The 15349-nt window shown below is 35.8% G+C and overlaps 1 protein-coding gene across 1 annotated transcript in view; it reads left to right on the forward strand.

Annotated features, from left to right (window-relative positions):
• Positions 1–15349, forward strand: part of LOC309444301 (connector enhancer of kinase suppressor of ras 2-like) — a gene marked incomplete at its 5' end in the record, with an annotated part of 168646 nt that overhangs the window by 100683 nt on the left and 52614 nt on the right. Inside the window, 2 exons of the mRNA XM_082061999.1 lie at positions 3660–3728; positions 14292–14438. Coding sequence (XP_081918125.1) covers positions 3660–3728; positions 14292–14438 — 216 coding nt within the window. The remainder of the gene's footprint in view (positions 1–3659; positions 3729–14291; positions 14439–15349) is intronic.

Raw genomic sequence — 15349 nt, forward strand, 5'->3', positions numbered from 1 at the left:
TCATGCACACTTGTACTTTCTGTATATCTGCAGTGCATTTTGTAATATGAAAACTTGCTTTAAATCAGATGACTTTTATTAATACTTTTTTTCTTTATCTTTTTTCTACATATATTATATTACCCTTGTAAAAACTTGGAACCCTTGAAAATAGACATATGCAGTGAGTAAATATTGTCATACAATAATGAATACTTTTTTTTCTAAGAGTTGCTTGCTTTCTTCTTAGAAGGGACAGTATTTTTTTGTTTTAATCACCAAATTAATTCTAAAAGCATGTTAGAAAAATTAGACTTTTGAAGATGATGCCTGTGCTAGGATTGACTCATATAAAATTAGTAGCATTTCTATATATAAGCAATTCAGTAAAATAGAATATAAAATAATGAATGTTTAAATAGTTACAATATCTTCAGTACGGGATGTAAAAAACACAGGTAGCAGAGAAAGATAACTTAAGATATTATAGATATTATAGAATAATCTTTGATAAACCAGAAAGTTTGTAAAACTAGCAGTAGTTCCTGACAGGACTATCACTAACAAGGGAGAAATTGTGGAAAGGAGCAAACAGATTTTGGTACACAAACGGAAGAGGACAGATGATTTGATGATGTTAAAAACCCGAAGTTAGTTAACAATCCAAATGACTATTGTGTGAGGATGTATGAAAAACTCTTTTATGAAAATAACCATTCCTGAAAGAACAATGTTAGGATGAGTTAAGCACCATTGTATTTTCATATTTTCCATCATCTGTTGTAAAAATACAGAAGAGACCAAGAAAAATATATTATTACCATTTTCATTGTAGTCCTAGAAGTGTTAGGCAAATCTGAACCAAAAGCAACCAGAAATGTCACAGCACATAAATCAGTATGATCATAGAAAAAGTAAACTGTGACAAGAATAATGAAGCAGCTTCTAAATATCCTTCTTGTTACTTGACTTACAAATCATAATTATAAATTTGAAAAAAAAAATAAACTTCAACTGCTGCAAACTAATCATTGTGACAGACTTTGTATAGGACCCATCCCTTCTGTTTTTCACATAGTCCTTTAGTCACACTGTTTTCATTCCATCTTGGTTCTGTTTAACAACGTATAGCTGGATAAATCAGAAGTTTAGATTTTATAAAGCTAATGCTGAAATGATGTAATGGTGATATCCAAGGGACATAAAAATAGCACTGTGCAGCTACACAAAGGTGTAAATACGGGCATATATCGCTGGTATGCTAGCCCATACAGGTAGGCTTCACAGGTGAGAATTTGTTCTACTTGATTTATATATATTGAGCAGTGTTGCATAATACAGTTTTTGTCACTCAGCGCAAACCCATGGAAAGCCCGATGATTTGTGTATCACAACTTAAAATTTGTTTCCTTGTTTATATTAACACCATTGGCAGCATTTTGAAGTCTTAAAATAACTATATGTATATCTTGGGTCCTGAATCTTATGAACGACCCATCTTGATTTTGTTGGAACAGATTTTGTTCGCAGATTGAATTACTCATGCTATAATTAATCCACATTTTTACTGTAATTCTAATTCATTTTAATAATATAATGCAGTTTGTAGGGAAAATATTTGTAAATTTACAACTGAAATTCACAGCAAGATTTACTAAATTGCCAGTGACTTAAATTATTATTTTGCCTAAACTTCAGATGTTGAAACTTTTTGATAAGACACCACCATAAGAAGTTGCTTTTTTGTTTTTGCTGAAAGTGTAACCACATGTGCAGATAAACCAGCTTCAAAGACCTTTAATTTCTGGCATTTCAGCAAATTGCTTTCTCACTCCTTTTGAAGGGATAATTGACCTCAGAGCCAGTGCTTAATTTTAAAAGATAATAATTAGCTCAGCCTCATCAAAGTCAGGAAAGGAGCTAAAAAGAGAAAGAACCAGGCCTTTACTTTTCCAGCTAACGTCAAGTGAATTTAAACACTGAATAGTGGTGTTGGAGATTCCTGCTTGCTTTTCATTCACCATTTAAAGAAATCAAGTTTGTATTCACATTGAATTCTAGAAATACCTTTCTGTTACATGTTTAGTTGTGTGCAAAGGAGCAGTCTGCCAGAACTCTGCAAGTTTCCACCAAAACCAGAAAGTTACTTTGGAGTCAGGTAGTTCATAGATAAAATCCCATTTGTGTGCAGAAGGATGCCAGTTGGTATCTGGCGGTAACGACTAGGTACTCGAGCACCAGGTCTGGGCTCCCCGTGACATGAGACATGGAGCCCTTAGGAAAGAACGAGCAGAGATGGAGCAGGTGAGGAGCTGGAACGTAGATTGTATGGGGCAGGTTGGGCAGAGTAAGGGTGGGAATGAGCAAGCAGCTTGGAGAAGCACCTGGAGCACACTTGGAATCACGATGGCAAACTGGCTCTTTGCCCTATTGGCTTGGTTTTCTTCCCAGTTCTATAATTAATGGTGTCCCCTTCTAATGTCCAGCAGCTGTGTAGACTGCAGACGCTGTGGGCTGGTCAGCAGGTGCTGACTATTGGAGAGGAATTTGACCTCCTCACAGATGAATCTCTTTGACATTTTATTCAGAAGTAATTGCAGTCATTTTCTTCCCAGTGGCGATCTGGGTTTTGGTTGGATTGTTTCCTTTAGTCATTGTTTCCTTTAATTGTTTGTCTTCTATTTTTAAACTCCATCCCCAAAAGGGATGGAAATGATGGATGGGATTTCTGGTTGGTGAAGAATGTCCAGCTCTTGCCTGGTTCCTGGAAGTCTTGATTGGTACACAGTGAGGTCATGCATAGAAACTTCTACAAGTAAACTTTTGTTCGGATAAATCTTTTTTTACCTTCGCATCTGTATCTGGCTGTCGTGCAATGGGTAGTTTATGTTATAGGCTGGCTCTAAAAGACATCCAGGGACTGAACTAAGTTTTGATTGACATAACTCCTTTTCTGTGAGCAAATTTTTCAGTGTTGGAGCTAGACAAGTCTCTGTAGCTGCAAGTGGCTTTTTTGTCTCACTTTCTTAGCAGTCTGCTTACTTGGTGAGAAACTTGAACAGTCACTCAAAGAGTATTTTTCTTTAAGCATTTCTGCATTGTTTGAGATTAGACAATCCATCCTCTCCTTTCTCTGACTCCATCATCTAACAACTAGAATAAACATTCAAGCTTGTCCAAGCTTGTCTCCAGGCTGGTTTACTTCCTTCATAGCTAACTTCCACTGTGATTTATTTCTCAAGGTGACCTCTCGGCTCTTTAATTCTTTTCTGGTTATTTTGTCTTGAATTTTGAGTTGGTGTACTCTGTGTCACTAGAAGACTCTTGTAAGCTAGTGCACGGCACCAGTAAGTTGCCCTGAGTTCTCAGTTCTGTGCTCCTGACTGCTCGTCCCCTGCATGCCTCACAGTTTTGTCTTACAGACTTAGGATCTGGTTTCATTGAAGCATTTAAAATGGTTTGCTAGATAGCAGTTGACTGTGTTCAAGTGGGTTTTCAGTGGGTCTTAATCCATTTTAACATGTTCAGAAGCTTTATTTAGGATAAGGGAGTTCTTCAGCTCAGCCATCCCAAAGTTCTGTGAATTCTTGCCTCCTCCAGCATTCACTGTTTTAATTCCTGCTCTTCCCTCCCTCCTCCACACCCCTCATGTAAAGTTTATTATTATCTCTTGTCTTTAGTCTCCTGCTGACCAGTGTAAGAAAATCCATGCTGGTGATGAGGTGATCCAGGTCAACCACCAAACTGTGGTAAGTATTTTAGAAATTCTGCTTTGCAGGCTCTGCCTATTTCCACTGCTAAAAAGGTAAAAATTCTTCTTAGAATGTAACTTTGCAAAACTAGATTTTATATTTATCTTTTAAAACATCATAACCACCGCTCATTCTTAGTAAGAAAAGGCACAAGTTGAGTCAGTAACCAGCCCAAAAGGATTAAGCCCAATTTACATTTTGCACAGCTGCTGTTCAACATCACATTCATTCTATAAGGAGATCCCAGGATATTTCACTGAAGTTCTTGAACTTGTCATTATGGATGTGCCAGCTCGTTTATTTTTTCTCTCAAACAGTATTTTGCATTCTGTATAATACAGGATTCAGATTAAAAATGCAGAAGTGCTGCAACAGCCATATATTCTGAATCTCTTGGGGAAAAAAATGTAAAGGCAATTAAAGTGTTGATAGAAAGCTGTCAGATTTTAGTTTTGTGCATTCTTGGACGCAAATTTATTTTTAAGCAGATGAGCAGTTTTATAAAGTTAGTGAAACTATTAACCTGTTTAAAAACACATAAGCATGTGCATGCAGAAGTGTATGCAGAGCCTAAGGTATTGTGGTACATGATTTGCATATGTTTAAACGTGCTTACCATGGCATTTCTGTCACAGCTGTGTGCTGTATTGTGTACTGGATCTATACAAACTCGCATTTTGTTTTATGTAGAAATGCAGGAATAATATGTTTCTGCAGCATTCAGAGAATTGTATCCTGACTTAAAACACATGTGACTTCGCTGAAGAATCAATCATTTATTTCTTTATTAGATTGAATTATTTGTAATTGAGCTCTAAATGCCTATCAGAGTGCCTATCTAAAAGCCTATCAGAGCCTCAGCCAAGGTTGAATGCTTATATTAATATTTTTCTTCCTGTTTGGTGATGACACAAGCTGCTGCCTCCTAACTGATGCTAATTCCAGTGTTGATGGTTACAGAAAAAAATACAGTCAAATTTTTTCTCATTAGTATCTTAAGTCATAGGGACTGTCTCTTTAAAAAAATGTAAAATTGTATGTTACAGAAGAATGGAAGCAGTGTTGCTGGAACTACAGGTGAAATGAATACTTGTATTTATTACTTATGAGGCATGAGTAGCATTGTGACAACGACAATAACTTCCTAGAGCGCTTATAATTTCGCCATTTAACTTTGTCTTGCTGAACCTCATCTCCAAACGCAGCAGCAGCAAAATTAAGAAATCTCTGTCTGTCGTTTGTGTGAGGTGGAAATACGAAAGCCTCACTATTAAAATCTCATGATTAAAGAGCAAATATTTTCTCTTGAAAAGCAATATGACTTATTCATTTACACTTTAAATGTTAATGCAGCATGCAGCTCTTATCTATATTAGAGAGGTTGTATGAGTTGTCATAGTTACAAGTTGAAATATGCATTAGACTGGCTTTCTCCATCAAACATGCTCTTCAAGAGACAGATCTGATTTAATCTTTACTCCTGTAGGTTAAATCCCCTCATCCAGCTCCTCAAGAATTGGCTTTCTGGATAGTAACTCTTTCCATCTGTGTTATGACAACAGGTCCAAAGTGTTTGATACTTGTAATCCCTTTCCAGCTAAGGCCACAGTACCAACAGCTGAGCCAAGTGGCATTAAAATATATTTTCTCCAAAACAATCTGGTATTAATTATTCATTCTGAAGTTTATAACAAGATAAGAGAAGAGGTAAATGGCAAGCTGTTTCTTTTGGAAATGTATTCTTCTTTTGAAATGGCTGGAAAAGCCTCATTCTGTCTTCGCTGTGATTTTGGGAAGTCAGACAGTAGAGTTTGCACGTCTCAGGGGTACATGTCCAACGCTCTTCTCCTCATAGATTGGAAGTTTTAATGTTTTAAGAATCTCTTCTATCTTCAAGTGCACCCTTTCAGTTACTTCTGGTACATCTTGCTGCAGACTACACTTACCTATGTTCCTTGTTCACCCACATTATCGCAAGTCATGATGATAAAGATCGTGTGTATAATTACCATTATTTCCATTACTGGACTTGAATAATTCAGAGGCAACAGCTCATTCAATGTCCATGTAATTGATATTTTAATACTAGCAAGACCAACTCATAAAACGAGGTGTAACCCATTTGAAGTTAATGACGGGAGGTGGTTGAGCAACCTTGCAGAAGCAAGGCTTGTGAATCTGTGGTGGCCTCACAGGTTTTCCAGAGCTGTAAACTGTCTGGCTCACCAAGTGGGGAGCACAGATTTGCCCTCACTGGAACCCAGTGGTTCATCATACAGCCTTGGACAAAAGCTTAGCAAAAGCAAGAGCTAGTAGAAGTAAAATTGTCAAAGGGAAAAACACAAAGCAGTTTGAAATGACACCTGACAGAAGTGAGTTTGTTGAGCTGCTTCATACTTCTCACTTCTCTCACAGTGTTCTCCAACCCTTTTTTCTTGGTAGTTGGTAGGGCCATTTCTACCATGAGTTTCATTTCTGAACTGGAGATGAAATATATGTTTCTTCCCTGTTTCCTCCTTTCCTTTCATCACATTTTCATTCTCTCTAAATCAAAACTGCGGCAATAGTTTGCATTGCTTTATAAGCAGTTATGGTAGCTTGCATTTTCCCTTTACCTTGTTCTGGAGCTGAAAAAAGCGGAGTGTTTCTTTATTTTTCTAATGTATCATTCTGTTCAATTTATTTCATAACAAGCATTTAGCATTACCCTGCAATGATGTAAATTATTACATTTACTATACTAAATACTTCCTTGGTAGTAACAGAATTTTCAAGTAGATAGTTTAAAATGGATGGAATCCATGGCCTCATGTTAGTTAAAGCATTAAAAGCATAAAAATGCAGCTGTTAGTGTTACTTCTTATTCCTGCTTTTACCTGTTAATTGGTAAGAGAGGCTCTGTGCTCTTGTAAAACATACATGCAGATGAAGTTATATAATGTAAAGGTGCAGAAATATACTTTCTTCAGATACTTGTGTGCTTCAGGGATACTGCATCCCACAGATACTATCTTTGTTGTCCTAACAAAGACATTTTGTTAAGATTGAAGGTTTTGCAGCATCTTGGTAGTCCAGCAGGTATAAGTCCCATTCAACACAATGTGTTTTGAAAGAATCTGTTCTGAAGACAATTAGATTTAGTCATTTGATATTACCACTTGTAAAAATACTTTCCTAATTCAAGAAAGTGTGGATCTTTATAAAAAATATTCCAATCCTATAGCTACTTGCATCATTTAATCTGATTTTGACTGAATTAGGCCAATGTATTTTCTAGATAAATTCGTATTCACACACTTAATAAGATCATTTGAGTTTTAAAATTTTCACTGATATTTCCACAACCTGTTATAAATTGTTGTGGTAGTTAATTATTCTCATTGCTGGGAGGAAAAAGAAAAAAAAGTAACTTGATTTGTAGTCTAGATTTGTCTGGCACAGCCTTCCGTTCTTTTGATCGTGATATATTTTTATCTGTTAGACTGGCAAACAGGTTTCTCATTTAGGTATTTTCAGGATGCAATCAAATTCACATCACTTTTTTTTTTTTTTTCTTTTTTTGTAAGCTAGATAATTTGAGCACTTTCAGTTTGTCATCCTAATGCGGGACCCTCCTCAGCAACCTCTTTGCATATTTAACACCGAGTTACACAGCTGTATCAGACTACATGAATGTAGCCATTGCCGACTCACTGTTCACTCTTTTTAACAGGTTTTTATTCATTTTTCACTCATATATAGGCAAAAATGAAACTAAGACGGCATCTTTATTTTATTTTTTTCCTTTAAAAACAAAACCTGTAATTTCAATTTAAGTTTGACACTTTCCATCAATAAGTCCATCTTAAGAGAAGAATCATTAGCTGTTTTGAAGCTGAGAGTTCAGAAAGTATCAAAGGAGAGCAGCTTACAAACTGTATATTGCAGCAATTGAAAGAGAAAAATAAAAGACTTACTACATGGAATTTGGTCCAACCAAGGAACACTCTGTAATAGAATTATAAAGATCAAAGAAAAATAATAGTACTGTAGGCAAGAAATTAATTAAATCAGGCGACTCTCCACTGGCTGTTAAAAATATTTTATTATTATCCAGTTTCTTTATTTGCTTTTTTGCTTGTCCTTGCTTATTAGCTTTTGATAAAACAGCATAAGAAAATTTGAAAATAAGTTCTACATCCTAAATTACTGCCACACTAACCCTTTGTTTTCCCCTACAATAATACCAGGCACTAGTTCTAACACTGCCTTGCAGACTTTTACCTCCTCTCTTATAACATTATGCCAAAGTGCTGAATGTGCCACTGTATATTTATTTGATTGCAAACCTAATAATTACACCTTAGGTTCCACAGATTGTATATTTTCTGCTGCTCATTTGAAACAGTAAATTTCACCTTGTCTTTTTTGTTGAGATGTTTTATACATGGGACATAATTCTTTAGTGAGAGAATTTGGACTGTCAGGCAGCGAAAATAGGGTAAAATTAAAGCTAAGATAGTAATTAGCCAAGAAACACTTGTTTCTTCCATTTTCCATAACAAGGATAGCATCAGACATAGAACAAATAGAATAAAACCACTCATAACAAATATCTAGGTGTATGCATATCCAGGATGGAAGCAAAGTTGGATGATTTAGTGCCTAATCATCTACATCTCAGTTTACTGAAGAAACAAGATTTCAATTGCAAGTCCCTAAGCAAGAATTTTTAATTAATTGTCTTCTTTGGGATAACATTGTATGCTAGGGAAATGTAAGAGGGGGCAGAACTTCCTCGTCATTAATATGCAATATTTGAAATGCAGCATAAATTTATGAGAAGTAAATTGTGTTAATGTTCTTTTTTTTTGATAGTTTTTCAGACAACAGAAAGATTGCAAATCCAAACAAATATTGATCCAGCTGCCCGACCATCTGTAAAGTATTTGATCTACTTGTGTATAGAAAAGTGTTTGATAAGCTAGGGAAAACTGACTTTTCAGAAAACTGAAGGTCATTTAATAGGACAGAGAGCAATAATAATGCTTTTAGTGATTCCTGTTGAAAGCTAGATGTTATTAAGGAGCAAGTGGCAAGACTCCAGAAGTCAGAATGTAGTAATTAATCCCAAATCAACTCAGCGTTGTAGAGGTGATGTGACCGAAAATGGCAATGAACTTGGAATTAATTTGGAACATGTTTCCAGGAGAAACAGAGTTTTAATGCCATTGTTTTGACCTTGGTAATATCTTGTCTGAGATGCTGTGTGATGTTCAGGTCACTTACAGTCGTCAAATGTGTGAAGTTACACACAAAAATTAAAAAAAGTGTAATGGAGGGTAAAAAAGAAAATGTATCATCTATCTGATATGAAGAGAATTGTTTTATGGATTTCAGTACTTTTAACCCATCTGGCTAGGTATGAGACAGCATTCCTCTTTTTTAAAAGACAGAAGCTGTATAGACCAGACAGAGAAATAATTTTTTAAGGTAAACTCAGTGTTGTGTAAGAGCAAATGTCCATGCAAACACCTGTAAGTAAATCTGGGGTAGAATTTGAAAAAGGTCTGCCTGGGGTGGTGGCTGAAGAACTGATGGAAATGTTGCAGAAAAGTCAACAGGTGGATGCAGTCACCTAAAAGGGCTTTTGCAGTTCCAGCACCTTTGCTTTGTTGTGTAAGGTGTTTTTTTATCTCTAAATCACTGTGGTTTTTAACTAATGTAGTTGCATTTTCACACTTGATAAGGTTATTCTTTGGAATGATGAATACTATGTAAATACATGATCAACAGCCTAATACCTTTTCATACTCTTCCTTGTCAAATTCCATACTTAAGTGTGTCAAGTGCCTTGGCACAATGAAATAATTTCAGCACTAATTTATTGCCGGTAAGATTTTTATTGAATTAATATCCTAGATGTATGTTTGCTGAATTGTAAATTTGAGCCTTAATGAGAGCTCATTTTAGACGGAGGTAAATCTGTCAATGTGGTGCCAGGTCATACCATCTGTTTTTCAGCACACTGTGTGTTGTGAAATACAAGGAGGAAAAGGAAAGACAAACACTAAAGGGGAGATGTCATGAGAATTACAGCTTCTTCTCCCAAAATATGTCATTCTGTTTCCAAACAAATTGCCACATGCTACTTATTCTCAGGATTCTGCTTTTCAAAAAGAGGCTTAGCAATGCGTGTCTTCCAGATCTTGTATCTTCTGGGAACCTTGCTGTGTTTCTCCGTTAGTTAATGAAAATAACTGTGTAAGATAATGGGAGAACATTTGGCTTTCCGTCATCAGTTATTGTTAGTAACACTTAGGATATTAATAAGAAGAGTGAATCAGCTACAGGTGTTAACGATGAGCTTCCCATTCCGTGAAATAAAGTAGTCTTATGATCTTCCAACACATTTTCGTCTGATAATAATTTCTGATTTCCATGTTAATCAAACAAATTCCCTTGATTAATTCCCTAATGAGGCAAAGTGAATTATAGACATAAAATATGAAAGGATGGTAGTCTGTTTCCTTTAAAAAAAAAGTTTACACAAGCCTTATTTTTTTTTTTTAATGCAAATATGAAGAGAGGTCACGCACTTGAGGTTCCCGTAAGTAGCCAGATGGCTTTGCTTATGTATTTGAACAGCCTTGAGGGGAAACATCTGTCCTGGTTCACGTAAGGGTTACTGCAGTCACAGCAGAAATACTTGTTTTCAGGTGGTGTGCAATATAGTATGTACTAAATATTTAGAAAATACTATACTGTACAATTGATTTCCAGATCAAATGCCTAACAAGGAAGTTCTTAAATTCCTGTTTAGTTAATGCTCTGTCTAACTAAGAAGTCAAGAGTTTTAAGTTAGTAAGCATCAAAGTTTCTCTGATTCTATTCTTTTTACAAACTCAGTGCGTATCACTGCGGTACCAGTTCTCATTACTGCCATCTGACTGTATTTTGGTTTTCCTTTGAGTTATGAAGTAAGACAACAGCAGGCACGGGGCTTTCCACGTTATGGGTTTTGTAGGCCCAGTTTATAAAGAGATAAGAAGTAGTCCACTGCATTTCAAGCAGAGAACAGTGCACCCTGACTAGAGTAGTAATGCTGTGCAAAGATAACATAATAATGTCCTTCTGAATTTGTTGATTTGAATGCAGTGGGTATCCTAATTGCCTCAATTTCATTTACTCAGGAAAATACAGAAACTATATACATTAGTGTTTGTTTTTTGTTTTGTTGGTTTTTTTTTCCTTCATTAGTCTAATGTTAACTTTCATTACTGAGTAAAATACCTTAACCTATATTGTAGAATCTGGTTAACTGAATGTATATGCTAAAATTCTTAAAGGAACAAAATACTCTTTTGCGGAATACTTCTTACCATAGCCAGAAGCAAGTGATTGCTATTAAAGACTGATTCCTTAAGAATAAATGTCAAAACCTGTCTCATGGACTGGTTTTCAACTAAGATTCTTAATCCACTGTAATGACTTCTGTTTTTTTCAAGGGTATTTTTAGTAATACAATTTATAATAACATGTCCAAATTCCTAAGAGCATTTTATCATAGGCTGGTAGTAATGACTGCAGACTGTTCTCTAATAGATCTTGGTATTTAATGGTTTTGTCATTAGGATTCTCATTGGAATAATTTATCATTAAATTAATTATTGATCCTTTTGTTCTAAAAGGAGCTCATGGAACTCTAAAGATTTCAACTTTCTGAAATTACATTGATCTATAAAAATAAAAAATAGTTCATTTTTAATTCTGTAATTGAGTAAATATATACATATATATATATATATATAGCCTCTGTCATTTTATAAACAAAGCACAAACTGGAAGAGTTCATTTGCAATGCAAGTTGACATATTTGCATTTGTTTGGCTCTGGCCTGCTTATAATTACTACCAATTTCTGGTTTCCTGTCCCAGGATGTTTTTAGCAAGTTTTCAATAGAACAGCAACGTTAAAAATAGAACTTTAAAAAAGCTATTACAATCTTTTTTAGAATTACCACACGTATTGCAGTTCTTTCTGAGCTGAATGTTCACACTTGGGATCCTGGTTTCAGCCCACTGTGGAGACAGGCTGGAACCTCATGGGCTATATCTGAACTTCTCTTCAGCCCTTGTAAGAGGATTTTAATTGAAAGCTCTTCAAGGCTGTCTTAATTATTTTTCCTCCACCTTCATATGTAATCAGATATTATCTGCCTGTAAGAAGAAGTAGTTATAAACTATACCTGATACAAAATGGTGATATATGTAGACTGCTCTGATTCTGAATTTTTTTTTCGTGTTTTTCAAGAGAAGTGGGAATACACACTTTGGTTAGAAGAGCAGTGATGATTAAAATGTTATAGGGAACTCCGACAAGTCAAACGTAGTCAGAAAGCATAGCAAATATAACTGCACGTAACGCTTGCATGTACTTGTTCAGTTGCTGCTCTTATATTGCTTAAGCTTTTCATTCTTAACTGTTGATTTTCAGGCTGCTGCAATTTGGCCTCAGTACAGCTGTGTCTGGAGAGCTGCTGTGCCAACACCGCATTCTATTATTTATATTATTATTTAATAATTCCTGTACAGTACAGGTCTGCTTGACACTGGGGCTTAAGACTTGTGGTAGCTATAACATTTATAATAGGTCTTTACTGTGGTCATTTATTGCTTCTATAAAAATCTGCCATGTTTGGAACAGCAAATGGACGGAGGAGTCTAACAGAAGTGCAGGAGGCTCAGCTCTTCTGGGAAATAAAATGACTTGCGAAAAAATTTTCTGTGCAGGGTTGGATCCATACTTTGTTTAGCAGAAAGTAACCATCAGCGTTCAAATTAAAACCTGTCTCACTCAAATAATGTTTTAAATAGGACATGATATTTAAAAGGGTAAGTGGGAATCTGTCCTGCGCCTATTCACTTTCCTTGGGTGGCGAGTCTAGAAATCATGTGTGAAGAGAAGATGCAAATGAGTAAGCCTGGGAAAATCCTCCAAAGTTCTCCCTATAAATACGAATGCCGTGCTGTTCTCTGGACCTCGGTGTGAACCAGTAACCTAATTGCCACTTGCAAGTGGTTACTCTCTCCAGTAATTCCTTTCCAGGTTGGGCTTGTTCTTGTAATTTGAGTTATTTCGGCAAGATCCTTGGAGTATTTCTTGAAAATAGCACGATGAGACTAACTGGAGGGAATAGGTCAGCCCTTGGGACCAGGGCTGAGCTTGGGTGTGCGTCACTCAGTCTGCTTTAGTCGCACCATTTTTCTATGGATGAGAGAGATCTCAAAATTTGTGGTATAAGCCTGGTTATCTAGATCAGGTCACAGGTATATTGGCAAAAATACAAGCTTTAGAAGTGAATGTTAGCAAAGCCTATAAGCTTTGCAGTATATTTCTGTCTATTGGTACTAATTCTATCAGTACTGTAATACTAAAGAAACTTCTTCAATAAAAGTGTTACCCAGAAAATAGGGCAAACTAACTTTAATGATAATTTGCTGTGAAGTACTAAGTAATAGGAATTTCTTATTTTATTCATAGGGAACAAGCAAATACATCAGTTGTATACGGGAAGGGCGAAAGGATTGCTGAATTGAGCCAAATTTATTCCCCTATTTAAACTAGTACAATTTCACTGATTCAGTGGTGTAATTTGGAAGAAAGATTAGTTTAGGTTTGGAAAAATTTGAATTTTTATGAATTTTATTTTCAGTTCTAAATTTACATATCTGATTTTTCTGATAACAGTTTTTGGTTTTTTCTTCTGTGCCTGTGGAAATACAGATAGAAATTCAGCAGCACTTAAATGTGTAAGAAATTACTTTTATCATAAAAATCTTTATATACTGTAATTTATATTATTATACAGTTTTAAAACTTCTTCAACAATTTAGGATATTAGGATACTGTAAACATCCATTTAAAAAAATACTATAAAAAAATACATTTTCTGTTTTCATGTATAAACAGTTAATGGTGAATTCATATTTTAAAAAATCAAGAAGATTAAGAAATGTCTCTAAGTAGCTTTTTGTGAGCGGCACATATAACATCATTTCAGTGCTAGTCCGTGATGTTCTTTTTTATGACTAAGTTTATATTTTATAGTAACTTGGATTACTCAGCTCTGTCCTGGGGCTGTATGGATAAATCAAGTAAATTATCATTTGTCTTCCATTAGTATCTTAAAGCTGTTATAGATATGTTATGTATGTTGCCGTAGGACAGTCTGTCGTCCTCCTCAACAGTGAACACTTCAACTAAGGGTCCAGACTGAAATTATTTTATGACTCCTAGTCCTCATCATTTGATTTAAAATATACAGTGATCTCACAAATTATTAAAAGGGAGAGACCATTCACTTATGCCTTATTTTGTTGAGAAATGTAACTAAAAAAATAAATCCAGCTTCAGCAGCCTCATTTCAGTCCAACAGGAGCAATGTGGCACAGTTTATAAAAACTGCTTATGTTTGCAAAGAGCAGGCTGTAACAGACCTCTTCGGTTAATAGAAGATTTTCTTCACATTTAAAGTTAACTGGAAAGCTTTTGAAATTCAATTATGGAATTTTTCCTTAGGTTGGCTGGCAGTTAAAGAACCTAGTAAATGCCTTGCGAGAAGACCCAAACGGAGTGATTTTAACCTTGAAAAAACGGCCCCAGAATACCCTGGTTTCTGCTCCTGCCCTTCTGAAGAATGTGAGGTGGAAGCCTCTGGCGCTCCAGGTAAGAAGGCTCTTGCAACACTGCTGTCCTGGTGACCCCTTCATTCAAGGGAAAACACCGGCACTTTTCCTTCCAGTGAAAGGAACAAAGGCATCTAAAAAGTCCCAAATTCCTTTGAAATAGTGTGCTAAATTTTCTGGCAATACTAGATGTGTCACTAAGATGGTTTTCCTCTATTTTTTTGGTGAAGCTGGGAGCCAAAGGAATTTGCAGGGGGCAAGAACACTTACAGGTGCCGTTACTGAAGGACAAGGTGGTCTGAGGTTCAGCCCTTCACTTTGACCGGCAGAGACAACATTGTCTCCCTCTGCCTGTTATTTCACAGTCCGTCAAAACAATTTGTTTGTAATCAAGTGTGTCAGACCTTTTAAATTTCGGGAAAAGTCTGCTTCTGTTTCACATTTCTCATCAAGTTTGAGTTTTTGGTAGCAGTGCTAATAGAAGCTCTGGTATTTTCTGCATATTTGTTCCTTGAAAACATGTTGATGTAAAAAAATCAATTGTGAATATCACAGCTGGTTCTTCCCACAGCATCAACATTTGTAGTGGAAACTGAGTCACTGTAAAAAGGCTGAACTCTAAATGTCATTATTAAAGTTTTTTGAGCAAGTTAATAACTATGCATGCTTAAATTTAGTGCTATAGAACATTCTGTAATACGTTTATGCATTTTCATAATGTGGAAGCTTCAGAGTTGTTTTGTTTGGATCACATGATACATGAAAGTGTTGCTGAATAATTTTTAAATTAATGAAACAAAGCAAACCCTTCACACCTATCCAAGCAGATTTCCTCCCTGCACGGCGCTGCTTGAATCTTTCATTCCTCAAGTGCCCAACTCGTCCACAGCAGCTTCTCTTACGGGTTTGTGTGATCTCTGCAGCTCAGCTCTGACTCCCGGGTTTAGCGCC

The sequence above is a fragment of the Streptopelia decaocto genome (genome assembly GCF_964273445.1).
Source record: "Streptopelia decaocto genome assembly, chromosome: 10".
NCBI lineage: Eukaryota > Metazoa > Chordata > Aves > Columbiformes > Columbidae > Streptopelia > Streptopelia decaocto.